General features: G+C 43.8%; 1 protein-coding gene across 2 annotated transcripts in view; it reads left to right on the top strand.

Annotated features, from left to right (window-relative positions):
* Positions 1-14350, top strand: part of Fndc3b (fibronectin type III domain containing 3B) — a 302204-nt gene that overhangs the window by 90058 nt on the left and 197796 nt on the right. For both annotated transcript variants that reach the window (XM_036190746.1, XM_036190745.1), the window contains exon 3: positions 6723-6798. In XM_036190746.1, the coding sequence (XP_036046639.1) occupies positions 6723-6798 (76 nt within the window). The remainder of the gene's footprint in view (positions 1-6722; positions 6799-14350) is intronic.

Here is a 14350-nt window from a genome sequence, read left to right as displayed (position 1 = left end):
TTTTAAACAGCTCGGAGAAAAACAGTAAGTTTAGCAGAGCCCAATGATTTCTTATTCACATCCTAAATGAAACAGAAGGGCAGCTCTGGCCTGACCGCCATCTATAGGTGGTGAACCTTACGTGCATGGGGGCTTGTTCTTGGGTTTGGTGTGTTGTTGGAAGAAACAAACTTCAGGTTTGTTTTTATTTTCTGTTGAAAGATTGAATTTTAAGAGGTACATTTTTCTTTCTCCCTTTCCCTCTCATCCTCTGTCCTTCTCATCCTCCCTCCCTCCCTCCCTCCCTCCCTCCCTCCCTCTCTTCCTTCCCTCCTCCCTCCCTCCCATGCATACATGTCTGTGCACATGTGTGCACACATACATAAAAGCCAGAGGTCAACCTTGGATGTCTCTCTTGACGCACTATCTACCTTGCTTTTTGAGTAAGGGTCTCTCCTTGGCCTCGAGCTTAGGTTGGGTTTGCTGGATGCCTAGCAACCTGAGAGGATCTACCTCTCTCCACCTTTCAAACAGGGGAGATTACAGGCCTGTGCCCCATGCCTAGCTATTTTTTTCTTTTGGGTTCTGGGTTAAAGCTTGCATAGCAAATATTTTACCGAGTTATATCCTCATCTTAGGAGATACTTATATCTGTAATTTGGATTCCTTATTCTTTTAAGACCAATTTGAGTATATATAATATGATAAAGGCTAAATTATAATGTCAAAAAATGAGGAAACAAAATCATTTAACTAGTTTAAAATGGAATTACTCTGGAATCAAAGTAGATCTTCTGGAGCTACGATGAACTTGGATCTGAAGAAGCAGTGTGGCAATTCTCCTCAGATCCCTAATTATATTTGTTTCCCAGTACGTCTTTTCCTTTGGGTCTGCACAGAAGTAAAAATTGTAAGAGGTACAGAAACTGTCCACAGTGACTGCTGTGAGCTGTCCAGAGGAAAAGGGTTAGTTGGTTGCTGAGAGCTTTTCTGGCTAGTATTTTAGAGCAAAAGCCAGGAAACCAAAGAGAAATGAAAAGGGGAAAGAGTAAGTCTAGAGGAAGGGGGCAGCAGGCACACACATGCCAGCTGCAGCAGCAATGGATGTGGAAGGCAGGAGGGGCTCCTGGGAGATGCATGCCTGCTGCAGCAGCGGTGGATGTGGAAGGCAGATGCATTATTGGACAGCAGAATTGGAGTGACAGGGAAGTACTGGTGCAGAGAGACTGTGAAGTTCATGCCTCTTAGAAGTGGAGGTGATGTTAATGAGTGCATTTTGCTCAGCTTGAGCTGGGTTCCAGCCTAGCTCAGCCACTTAGTCAAGTGACTTGGGACCAATTTCTTTTGTGGTCTTTCGGCTTCAGTTTTCCCATCTATAAAATTTGGTTAGTAATTCCTACTTGGAATACCATATGGGTTTGATAAGTAGTAACTTTAAAAAAAGATTTTCTTATTTATTATGTATACACTCTTCTGTGTGCATATATGCTTATATGCCAGAAGAGGGCATCAGATCTCATAGATGGTTGTGAGCCACCATGTGGTTGCTGGGAATTGAACTCAGGACCTCTGGAAGAGCAGCCAGTACACCTAACATCTGAGTCATCTCTCCAGCCCATAAATAGTAACTCTTTCGAGTCACTGTAAGGACAAAAAAGCCTGGAGAAGGTGCTGCTAAGGTAACCTGCATCACACTGGAGTAATTTTACAGGTGTTAGACTGTTGAGAACAGCTGATCTCTTTTTTAAGATTTATTTTTATTTTATGTTTGTGTGTGCATTATGTTGGTGGCCAAAAGCATGCATCTGATCCCCTAGAGCTGGAGTTACAAGCAGCCATGAGCCACCAGACACGGGTCCAGGGAACTGAATACTAGTCCTTTCTCTGCAAGAGCAGCAAGTGCTCCAACTGCTGAACCTCTTCTCCACCCCTGTGAACCTCTGATCTTTTGAGAAAATCAGGTATTACAACACTGTGGGCCTTTGGAAAGAGTCCTAAAATCCAGGAAGAAACAGATGAAAATGTTTGTCTTGCCAACTCTGCCAATGCCACTTGAGTGTAAGCCAGTGTCTGCAGAGCCCACCTGGTGGCTTCTTAGCTCTTACACTTCCGCCAGCTTTGAAATCTGGCAGCAGGGAGGCTGGTGAGCAGGTGATCTCAGCGGCTCTCCTGTCTCCTGTAGCATTTTGGGGTCTGCCTCCTTGCCTCTTTAGCCCAGGGACATTTCCCTTGAGTGTGTTGTTACCACAAGGACGAGCTTTGGTTGTTGGCAAACCCTCAATTCCCCTTTGGAGAAAAGAGACTGGGCTCAGGAAACAAATGCGTACACTTCAGTTCTACCTGAGGCCTGTTGTGTTCTGTGCCAGAGAGATGAGTGTGTCAGAGGAGTGTGGAAGGTGTGAGTTTGAGAATCTGAAGGGGTGTGAGTGTGTGTGTGTGTGTGTGTGTGTGTGTACGTATACAACACATACAGACTTTACGCATAGATTTTAGAGGAGGCAGGGTGCTTCCAGATCATGCTTTGAATTGTGACCTGGTGTCAGTGATTACAAAAGACTGTCATGACTTCATGCAGTATGGTAGGCAGAAAGTATGACATCAATTCAGAAATTCTTTTTCATTTCTGGGACTTTTCATAATACTGCTGGGTTGTATTCTCTGGGCCATTGCTGACATTGTGTGGGAGAAGGGAATATATGATTTTGGGTTGTCTGAGAGAAGTAAGGCCTACTCCACAGGAAGAAAACCATGCCTGATACTTTAAATCTGGTCAGAAGTGCATAGGCTCAGGGGTGAACATACTACTGTGTTTTGCTAAATGGACATAGTATCACAGTGCCCTCTAAATTTTTAACTTTGCTGATTAGTGATCAGACCTCATCACAGAGAAGTTTGTATGTGCAGTGGATGGTGGTTAGCAAACCCGCATGTGGTCAGGATGGAGAATGTAAGTCTCTGTGGAGTGCTCAACCACAAATGGGCCGTCTGTCATACCCCCTGTCCCTCAAGGCTCAAGGGCCATCATAGGAGATGGGTTGGAAAGATGCTAAGAGCCAGAGGTCAGGAAGGACTGGGTGGGACCAGTATCTCCTGGTCACGAGAGCTGCTGCATGCATGGACTCACGGCAGCTGTGGATGACTGCCCACCACCAAGTCCGTCAACATCCTAGACAGAGGAAAGGCCACCAGGCTCCTGCCTCTAGTTGTGGAGCTGGTGGCAGCGGATGGCAGCTGTGGGATGGAATCAGTTTTCTCTAAGTGTGGCCTCTGGTGGCATAGCCACGCTTCAGTGTATGGATGGTCCCACACCCATGAGCATTTGAGCAACACAAATTAGACTCAGTGGATTATTGGAGGGTTAAAAAAAAGACATGAAGTAGACAATGGGTCTGGGAGAGTTGCTGGGAGTGAGTGTGATCAAATATATTGTGTACATGAAGTAGAGTTGCTGGGAGTGAGTGTGATCAAATACATTGTGTACATGTATAGAATTCTCAAAAACTAAAAGTATTGTATTTTTTTTTTTTTAAAAAAGAAAATGATACTTGTATTTTTATAAACCCTTAGACAAATTCTAGCATCACAGTGATGGGATCAAAACTATCTGCTTTTTATCTAAACCTCTAAGAATAAGTTTATAATGTGTGCCTGTGGATTTAGGGCAGGGAAAAAAGTTAGACACTTTTTTGGACACACAGACTCTGTCCTAGATCATCTTTGACAACCCAAATCCATATACTCTTCTTCCACACAATTGTCAGTATGGTCCTGAGACTACAACACAGCAATATTATGGAAAGTCCCAGGAAAGAAAAAGGATTTCCGAATTAGAAAGTGGTTGATTACCCACTATTGAAACTATGTGCATATCTTGTCAGGCTGGGCATTATTGGAGCTCACAAGGTTCATAATTTCTTTCTAGCAGCTTATATCACGTCTTGTGGTACTATGAAAGTTCACCAGCAGTGAGGGAGCGTCCGAGCCAGGATCAACTTGATTTCTCTGTGTCCTGTGACCAAAGTATCAGACTCCTCAGCAATAGGACCATATCCATCAAGTTCTGGGGGGCAACCAAGAGCAATGGGAATAGCTTGCATTGTTCTGGGGATTCTGAGCAACAACTCCAGGGGAGGTACCCCACACGATACTGGTTTTTTGGCTAAGCATTATCCCTTATGTAGGGTAACTCCAATTAATGAAAAGTAAATAAATTAGGAAGCTCATAAAGTACTAGCTTTGCATGTGGTTTTCTTTAACATCCTCACTGTGTCTAATCTCCATTGCTCCTCTCCCCACTTAACCCCCTCCCTGCTGCCCCTCCTTCTGCTTCCTGTTACATATTGTGGCCCTCCTCCCTGAGGATCCCCCCCATTGAAGCGCTGTTTTGCAGGGTGGAGTGTAATAGAGCCTGATGTATGTTTATGTAAAAACAAAGCTGACTCGGAAAATTTCCCTGTTAAAGGAATAACTAAAACCTCCGCTGGAGAAAGCACCAGAGATGCTTTAATCACTCTGGAGATCTAAAAGGATTTCCTTTTGAGTTCTTAAAATGGCACACTGCCTTCACATGGGTGAGAACGGGGAGGAGGAAGCCTGAAAGGTTACTGACGCAATTACTGTGGGGGAAAAGCAAATGATCGTGAAATAATTTATCCTTCAAAATAATATGAAGCATCCAGGATGAGGTTTGGACTGCTTTCTCCTGAATGATCCTGATGATTTTTCAGTTAATGTATTCCTTAATTAAAAGAAATCCATGCCTCAGCAGTATCTCCTGCTGTATTATTATCTGAACAAAATATGTGGATGTTAAAAGATTTATATTATAAATTACATGACTTTGATCTGAATAGTGTTATAAAGCAGATAAATTGTACATAAAAGAAGTTTGTTTAAATTATATCTCATGAGAGCCTTTAAAATTTAAAATAATTTTAAATTTAGTATATGTGTGATCATACATGATTATATTGTGCCACGTGCGTCTGCAGATGTCAGAAGAGGGTGTTGAGTCCCCTGGAACTGGAGTTGCTGGTGACTGTGAACCACCATGTGGGTTCTGGGAACTGAACTCAGGTCCTCAGCAGGAGCAATGAGCTCTCTGAATGACCCAGCTGTCTGTCTCTCCAGTCACTAATCTTATGAAATCTTAATTCTTGAGCTAATCTTGTGAGACAGTTTCCTTAGGTTTTCCAACCATTATTCACTCAGAGAAAGGATTGTCAGGCATGAGCTAGTCAGTCAGATCTTACCCTAATAGTACCTCAGGTAAAGGAGGAAGCAACCACTAAAAAATAATTGTTCATGTAACTAGTTAATTGCAGTTGTAGATTCTAGAACTGTTAGCTGTTTACAGAAGTAATATTGCGTTTGGAGGGCCAACCTCAAGGAACACAGTGCTGGAAGGTTTCAGTGCTTTGGAGCAGGCTTACTGCAAGGACCCTGAAGGAATGACAGCATTGAAGTGTCTGTGTCTACAGACAGGTTGGTGAATGTGACAGTGCTGATCTTGTCCCTGCTGATAGGAAACTATAGTGAGGACTCATTTGTATTTAGTTTTAAATCCCCACCTTCCCTTCACCCCACCCCCCATCTGCTCCTCAGAGAGGGGAAGGCCTCCCTTGGGGAGTCAACAAAGTTTGGCACATCAAGTTGAGGCAGGGCCAAGCCCCTCCCCCCTGTATCAAGACTGAGCAAGGCATCCCATCATAGAGAATGGGCTCCATAAAGCCAGTTCATGCACCAAGGGGAGATCCTGGTCCCGCTGCCCGTGGCCCCATGTGCTGCCTGAGCCATGCAACTGTCACCACATTCAGGGAGCCTAGGTCAGTCCCAGGCAGGTTCTCTAGCTGTCAGTCCAGAGTCAGTGAGCTCCAACTAGCTCGGGTTAGCTGAGTCTGTGGTTTCCCCATCATGATCTTGACCCCTTGCTCATAGAATCCTCCTCCCTCTCATCAACTGGACTCCAGGAGCTGCACCCAGTGCTTGGCTGTGGATCTCTGCATCTGCTTCCATCAGTTGCCAGATGAAGGTTCTGTAATGACAATTAGGGTAGTCCTCAATCTCTTAAATCAGTGATTTTTCCCTCTTGTTACCCTTTGACTAGAACTAAATCTGTGAGGCTGATGAAGAGAGCATGCTTCGCCATAGCTGCTTCCCATTTCATGTTTTGGAAGTTCTCTTCTGATACTAAAATCTGCGTCTGCAAGAAAGCATTTATTCTAGGTTATTTTTGAAACATTTGAGTATTTGCTGAGGTTCATTTATTTTATGCTGTTTATTTTTTTAAGATTTTATATTCAGATGTTCTTTTCCAACCTTTAAAATTTTATAAGTTGCCTTCTATTGTTATTTAATACAGCCATATCTCCCAGTAGAGGTAGGTCAAATATTCATTTCTTGTGCTGTTTTCCTTTGTATGTAAAGTTTGTGTGTGTGGTGCTTTTTTAATTTAAGTCTGTGTCTAAACTCATGAAAGAGAAAAAAAAATTGTGTTTTCCAAAGAGAAAATGTAGTATAATCAAGTTTTAGTTATATAGAAAGTATGGGACAGTATACTAGGTTGTGAGCAAATGCATGTTGTCCTATATTTCCCAAACTTTGAGTGGAGTTAAGATTTACACCCCAAATTTTGTGCTGATACAAGGTTTGGTGTCACATGCTTCCCGCCCGGTGTGAACCTCGGAGCAGAGGCAGAAGGGCCAGTGCATTGGCGCTAACTGCAAGTTTCTGTGTCGTCACAGGTCATTCTTGTCCAAGTTAACCCGGGTGAGACCTTCACCATAAGAGCTGAGGATGGGACACTGCAGTGCATCCAAGGTGAGGAAGGCTTTCGGTAAACATGCTAATCAAAGGTTTCCCCTTCATTCTAAAGGAGTAAAGTTTCCCTGTGTGTTTACATATGATTTTCAAAAAGTAATTTTATTTTGTCTTTATTCTTCTGTCATACAGTCTCAAATATATTAAGATTTTCTTCACCCGATACATCCAGTAGCATTATGTGTTGGATATCCATTAGTTATCCATTGCTGAATGGCATAATAAAGGGCATTCATCACCTCAGTTTCTGAGGACCAGGGAGTGGCTTAGCTGTGTCTAAGGGCTCTGGGATCCAGGCAGGTACAGTCCAAGTGTGGGTATGAGCTGCTGTCTTCTCACAGGTCTGGACACACATTTGGATACACTTGGATCCTTGTTGGTGACATGTAGTTTTGTGAGGCTACTTTCCTTGTGTTCTTGTTGAGTGGCCTCTGCAGAAGATGGGGTAGGTAGACTTACATAGCAGCTGGCTTCAGTAGAGTGACCAACTGCAAGGTAAGAGGGAGTCACAGATATGCTCCCCACCCCACGCCCCTGCAGGAGAGGAATCAAGGTCATGAATACCAGGAGGCAGATGCCAACCGCTGTTTACCCTGTGGCCCCTGACATTTCATGCCTTTTCCACATGTAAGATGCCTCCTCCTAAGATCTCCATAAGGCCTACCCTAGTATACTATCCTCAGAGTCCAGACTCTTGTCCCTAAACAAGCTCCATGGGTGGATGAGCCACTGTGAATACAGGTCTTTAAGTCCCATGTCCAGGAAGTCCACTGCTTCTGTTGGTGTGCTCCTCTCAGTGGATCATCGATCACAGAGATCTGTCTCGGGTGCACCGATCCCTGTGGAGCCCTGTCTGCTGTGGTGACAGCAGCCTGGGTTCTAGCTGTGACCATGGTGGAAAGTATAACTGATGATAGCTCTTCCTGTTAGTTGGGAATGTGGGGCCAGTGGCAAATTGTGATGTAATTGAGATCAATATTAGGCTATTGGTTAGACGGAGTCTAACCAGAGACTGACTTACAAAGCCTCCACTTGGTTTCCAGTCCGTATCAGGTGAGAGGAAATGTGTGACAGTCTTACTTTCCTGTAATGGGCTTCAGAGGAACAGTCACCTTTTCCTTTTTGTTGTTGACAAAACAGCAGACTGCTTTACCACGCAAGACTTCCTTGGATTTGGGAGAACAGTGATTTACAACTGAAAAAATAATGAACGTATGTTAAAGATTTAAACCTAATGAATTTTAATTGGTGTTAAACTGGAATAATTTAATGATTTTACTAATGACTTTTTGCTGACTGTACTTCTCCACCAGTGCTGTTGGAATTATTTTTAGTATTATAAACTTAGTTTTCATTGAGAAAAGTAGGGTGAAACTTCATTCAGGTCAAAGAAGAGAGACAGAACATTTTGAAATAGTGTGGGATAGAGACTCTTCTCCTCTTATAACCATAAATGGACCTGGTCTGCAGTTAAAAGCCTCCAAGGCCATCTCTTCCAGGCTCACACTAGGAGATCTACATGGAAACCTACTTGTGTAGATTGAAGCCGAGGTTTCCAGTTCAGGAAGAAAGCAGTTCCCAAATCCCAGCAACTAAGAGTTGGAGCCAGGAAGATCTGGAGTTGGGGTCATCCTCAGCTACATCGTTAGAAAGAGTTCAAGGCCAACCTGGGCTACAGTGAAATTCTATCTCAGACAAACCACGAAATAGTTGAGTCTCTGGTTATGGTAACAGTGGAGCCTCATGAAGTTTCCAATAATCTGTGTCCACCCCCCAACTGAGAATGTAAGAGAGAATCTATAAAAGCAAATTGCTGTATAGATCAACATAGATCCTTGTGGTTTGTTTCATAGGAGTGTGTGTATGAATTGGAATGTGACTGTGTAGTGTCTGTGCAGACATGTGTGTTCATATTCATGGAGTTGACTGTTTCCTTAGAGTTTGAGTCCATGTCAGTAACTGGCAATGCACTCCACAGGCGATGTTGTAAGTCTGTTGCTCTGTTCACAAAGGGACCTTTGTGTTTATTCATGATGATTCTTGGTGATAAGTGATACTAACGTCCTCCTAGTGATTTAAAAATGCCTTTGACTAAAGCAGAATGAAGTCTGCTTACCTTTGGCTGCCTCAGCCTTCTTATTTTTTGTTCTTTTCTGGAGAACTAGACTCTAAATTATCTTCATTTGGGGCATGGTGGTCCCTGGCCTGGTTAACTGAAATGCCACCATACGGAATGAAAGAGACAGGGACCAGGAACATGTGCTGTGCCAGCGTTTTGGGGAGGACAGGGCAGCTGGGTGAACTTAGAAGTATGGAAGGCGAGTTGCTGGCTGGTGCAACTAAGTCTAGAGCCCAGGCAGGCACCCAGGCCTAGACCCCAGCAACCTCCACCTGAGTGCCACTGTGAACTGTACAGCCCTATGTGTTGATACAGTCAGTCGGATGTGAGGACTGGGTGTCCATTGCAGCTCTTGGCGCAGGCTCTTATGGCTTCCTTCCATTAACTGGATTTCATCCCTGTTGCTGTAACATTTATTCCACTTGGGCTGTACTGTCAGTGTTCTCCTTTAGCAAAAGTTACAGGCACATGAGCAAGCTGAGGCCTGTATAAACTGATTCATATTCGAAGCTCATGCCCTGAGAGATTCAAACACCACTTTTCATCCCTGGTATGGCTGACTCCATAGCCCTACTTCTTCATTTCCATGCCCTGCAGTTTTCTGTCAGGCATGTTACATAAGAGGACTTGGGACAGGATGCCAACAGGAGCACTCAAAGGCTAGAATGATGCAAAGCTGCTTTGCATAGCTGAAGACAGTCATTTTGCTAGTGGAACTGTGATGCACATATTCAGGACATGCAGACAGTGTTCAGAACTTCAAATCTTTTTGTCCAGTGTCACGATTGGACTCAGCTCCCAAGTTCAGACTTCATTCTCTCATTTCTGGGAAAGGAGAGGTATAGTAATGGAGTACTGGGACCAAAGAGAGGCTGTTTTCCCTTCGTGTGTGAGTGTGTATGTTTGCATGTTTGTGTGGTTGCTTATAGGTACATGTAGCTGTCTGTGTGTGGGGGGATGTGTGTGCCTGTGGACATGTTTGTGACTGTATGTTTGTGACTGTATGTGTGTGTTTATGTATGGCTGTGTGGTTGTGTATGTGTGACTGTGTGTGGACACAGGTGATACGACAAGCTCAGGTGCCATTCTGCAAGTTCTCGTCACCTTCTTTTATAGGATGGTCTCTTGTCCTGGAGCTTGTCTACTAGGTGAGGTTCTCTTCAGCCCCAGGGGTCTACTGAGTCTCTTTCTCCCTAGCGCTGGGATCATAAGTATACACCACTATGCCCAACTTTTTGTTTGTTTTTTCAAGACAGGGTTTTTCTGTGCAACAGTCTTGGCTGTATGGAACTCGCTTTGTGAACCAGGCTGGCCTCAAACTCACAGAGATCCCCCTGCCTCTGCCTTCCAAGTGCTGGGATTAAAGGCATGAGCTACCACTGCCTGGCTCACAGGATTCTGGGAGTTGGGCTCAAGCTTTTATTCTTTCATGAAAGTTTATCCAGGGAGAACTGTCTCCCAGTACCTTGTGCCCCTCAAAACACAGGAGGAAAGAGAAGTTGAATCCTATTGCACAGCCCTCTGAAAGAGGTATTTGCATTTTAGTTGGGATTAAGTTGAAGAGAATGAGGTTGCTAGGGTTAATTTCTCGGTGTAAGTCATCAGTGTAGATGAACGTCCTAGAAACTCATCGGTACACACATTGTTTTCTGTGGTTGGAACTGTCAGCCCACTGACTTTGCTTTTGCAATGACAGCTAGTAGGCTGGAGAACACTTTTGGGGAGACTAGTGATAAAAGATTAGAGTTCTGGAAATTTTGAAATCATACTGAGGTCAGCCCTTTTGTTTATAGTTTAATTGATTTGCCACATAACTTTCTCTGTACATCATTATGGCTTCACTAAAAAAAGACCCCAGAAACTCAGCATGATGTCATTAAACAGTAACTTGGAAGCTGAGAGCAGATTAATATTGAAGAGTATTATTGCTTTGGGAAAAAAAAAAAGATTTGTTTTTTGGGAATGTCCTTGGTGATAATGAAGGAAGAAAAACACAGGAAACATACAATATGCTGTGAAAGCAGAGTCATTTCTGATGGGATATTTCTTAATATTTCCATAAAATGTGAATGAAGTGTTGGAGGGGGCAGCAAAGGGCACAACATACAGTCACTTGAGACTGTTCTGTACCTGTAACAGCAGAGGCCAGGTACACACAAAATTGTATAAAGAATGGTCAGGGAGAAGGATCTTAGTAATCAATATGGATTCTGGTCTTTGCTTATAGTCAGGAATTAATAGATGGCAGCGTGGGTCTCATTATTTTCGTGTCGCTGTCTGAGCTGAGGCGCTGGCAGGGGAGCCTTCCTTCCTGTCCACACATGCCATCTCTTTATCTGGGCCATTTCTCTGCTCTCTGCAGAATCCTCCTGCCAAAACAAACACTCCACTTCCTGGAAGGCCTTAGGTCTGCCTGTTCCTAGAGCCCTTCTGGACCACTGCCCATCCACTTTGACTTTTCTCTGGGCTAGGGAGGGGCAGGTAGAGGGAGCACCATACAGGTTGATGTGGATGTAAACCTTTCCCTAGCCCTTAGGTTAGACGACAAAGTCAGCACTCCTCCACCCTGCTCCCCAGCAGTCCAGTGAGTGCTGAGTGGACTCAGGCTAGTTTGTGTTATGCCAAGTGTGATTCGTTTATGTGTTACTATTTTAGTGAGAGTTTAATTATGTTGAGTTAATATGCTTTTCACAGTCTCAGAAATCTGCCCAGAACTTTTAAAATTTAAATCACACTGATGCTTGAAGTCAACTGTTTGCTTTAGAGAAACATTTAGTGACTTCTTTATATTCTTTAACTGCGACTCTGCAAGTTCATTCTCTTCCTCTCTCCTACACCCTCCCTTTCCACCTCCCCTCCCTCCTGCTTCCTTTTCTCCCCTGGTGCTGGGGATTGGGCCTTGAACCTAGTATTTTACACAAACTCTACCATTGACCAACATTCCCAGTGAAACATCTTTAAATTCTGAAGAATTAGCATCTGACCTTCTGTTAGTGATATATTTTTTATGTTTTAAGACCTGAAAAAAAGTGAATATCACCGGGCGGTGGTGGCGCACACCTTTAACCTCAGCACTCAGGAGGCAGAGGCAGGCGGATCTCTGTGAGTTCGAGGCCATCCTGGTCTCCAAAGTGAGTTCCAGGAAAGGTGCAAAGCTACGCAGAGAAACCCTGTCTCGAAAAACAAAAACAAAACAAAAACAGAAAAAGTGAATATCATGACAATTTGAGCAAAAACGGAATTGCTTGGAAAGCATCATTATTTTAATAAATACATTACTATCTAAAAGTATTCCCTTGCCAGTGCTTTTGTCCAGAATAATTTTGGTATCTTTTTACAACGACATTATTCTGCTAGCTTGTGGTAAGTGGATCAAGACCTTGAAATGACAGCAGCATATGGAAGGAAACGTGAGAAATAACTATAGAGAGATGCTGAGATGAAGGAACTCTGAATCCCTTACGGTGTGCAGCTCTCTTCTTCTTCAGCTGCCCTAGCTCTGTGTCATTCTCCTCCTCCTCCGCAGAGTGTGGGACCTGGATCACTGACAGACACAGCGCTCTGCTCTGCGGCTCTGAATAGCGACATCACTGAGAGCAGTTCAAGTTGAATTTCCTCATTTGTCCCCTCCCCCAACGTGGGATTCAGCACGCAGAGTGGCACAGGGTACCTAATGCTCCTTCAAAAGCATTTTGTCCTTTCAGTGCATTTGTTGGATTTGGAGGGATGGAAGCGGCGGCTGTCACTCTCTCCAACAACCTCATGGCAGGTTCAAGGGACCTCAAGTTGCTCCTTGTCATGAACGGTGTCATGGCTGGTCTTTACAAGCTTGAGGCAGACTGTAGTTTCAGCTTCTTAAATGTAAACTGGGCAATAACGAGAAATTGCCCTCTAACTGAATACCCAGGAAAGAGAGCCTGCTTTTGGTGCTTCCAAAGCTAACCCTGCCTGGGCCTAAATGAAACCATATTTTGCTGGGAAACAAAAATCTTGGGATGGTTTAAAAGTGGAGTTACTGTAGCCTGAGTGCTTTTGCTCATTTCAGTATGTAGGGAATTGATTATTTGATGGTATTTCATTATTTGTGACCTATCCATATTAGAAATGATTCTATCCAGGGTTAGGATGTGGTGGCTATTTTTTCTACATGAGAAGCTGCTTTGGATCTTGTGAGGGATTCTGATCAACTGAAGTGATTCTGTGATTGGAAAATCTTAGCACTGAAACTTGTAGGTCTTTTGCCCAGGCTAGCCCTAATGTCATGCCATCTTTCTGAATGACCCAGAGCTGTTATACATGGGAATGAGCTCATTCCTCCTGAGAGACTCCAAGGCAAGAAGAGCTGAGCTTGTAGAAGAACTTAGAATATACTGGGTAGGAAACATATGCCTAATGCAAGCCCGGTTAATATTGTCACTGAGCGTAGCTTTACAATCACAAGACTTAAGTGTTAGCTTCAAGACAAATGATTCTTTCACCTGTCTGTGTGTTTGCTTCTCTTGTTTTTTGTTTTTAACTTCTCCATTCTTAGATTGTGTGTTCTCATGAAGTAGACAGAAATGACATCAGTTCTGAAGCACACCTCAACCCTTAGATGTTTCCTTGCTTTATTTTATAGTTGCTCTAGCTTTTTCTCCAAACACAGACTGAGCGATGCATAATTTCGTGCCACACATGCCTCCCATATGCTGACCCGATTGATACCCCTGCAGAGCAAGCAGAAAATTCACTAGCAGAGTCTTCTCCACATGGGCTGGTAGATCTAAAGGAGGCAGAGCAGAGAGTCCACCATATGGACTGGGAGACAGGAGCGATGTGATTGTGGAGATGTCTTCATTGCATGGGGATGGAGTGGTATCGTAGGGCCAGGTTCCATCAGTGCCTGGCATCTTCTCCTGCAGACATTGAGTCCCTCTCAGTAGAGATACCTAGTGTGCCTGTTGTCTTACATGGGGCCAGTAGCTGTAACTCTCTGATAGGATTGTGAGAAAATTCATTATTTTTATATCAGAAGCGCTAGTATCAGTGTCACAGTTATTGACATATCATCATTGTCATTATCATTATCTAGTATTGTACAGAGTGTTAATTGTTTTCTTAAAGTAGCTGTATGATTTATAGTGAGGAGTGATTTGTCCTACTATGGAAATCAATTAAGTGAATGGCCAGCCTCCAGTGCACTGCTTCTTCACAATACACTGCTTCCTGGGCTTGCTGTGATGGCACCTCTTGAAACTTTTCAGCTGGAGCTTTCTGGGAATGTGCAAACCGATCAGCTATATGCCTGTCTGGAGCACAATGAGCTCACTGTTGTCCACATTCAAAGTAGGTCTCCTTGTAGCCCGAGCCTTGGATGTCGCATTGCTTTTGGACATAGATGTTCAGTTTCACACAAAGCTCGAGCAGCCACATGGCTTTCGGACCCTCTCATTA

The sequence above is a fragment of the Onychomys torridus genome, chromosome 6 (assembly GCF_903995425.1).
Source record: "Onychomys torridus chromosome 6, mOncTor1.1, whole genome shotgun sequence".
NCBI classification, from domain to species: Eukaryota; Metazoa; Chordata; class Mammalia; order Rodentia; family Cricetidae; genus Onychomys; species Onychomys torridus.
Note: the sequence above shows the minus strand (reverse complement) of the source record. Positions and strands in the feature narration are given on the sequence as shown.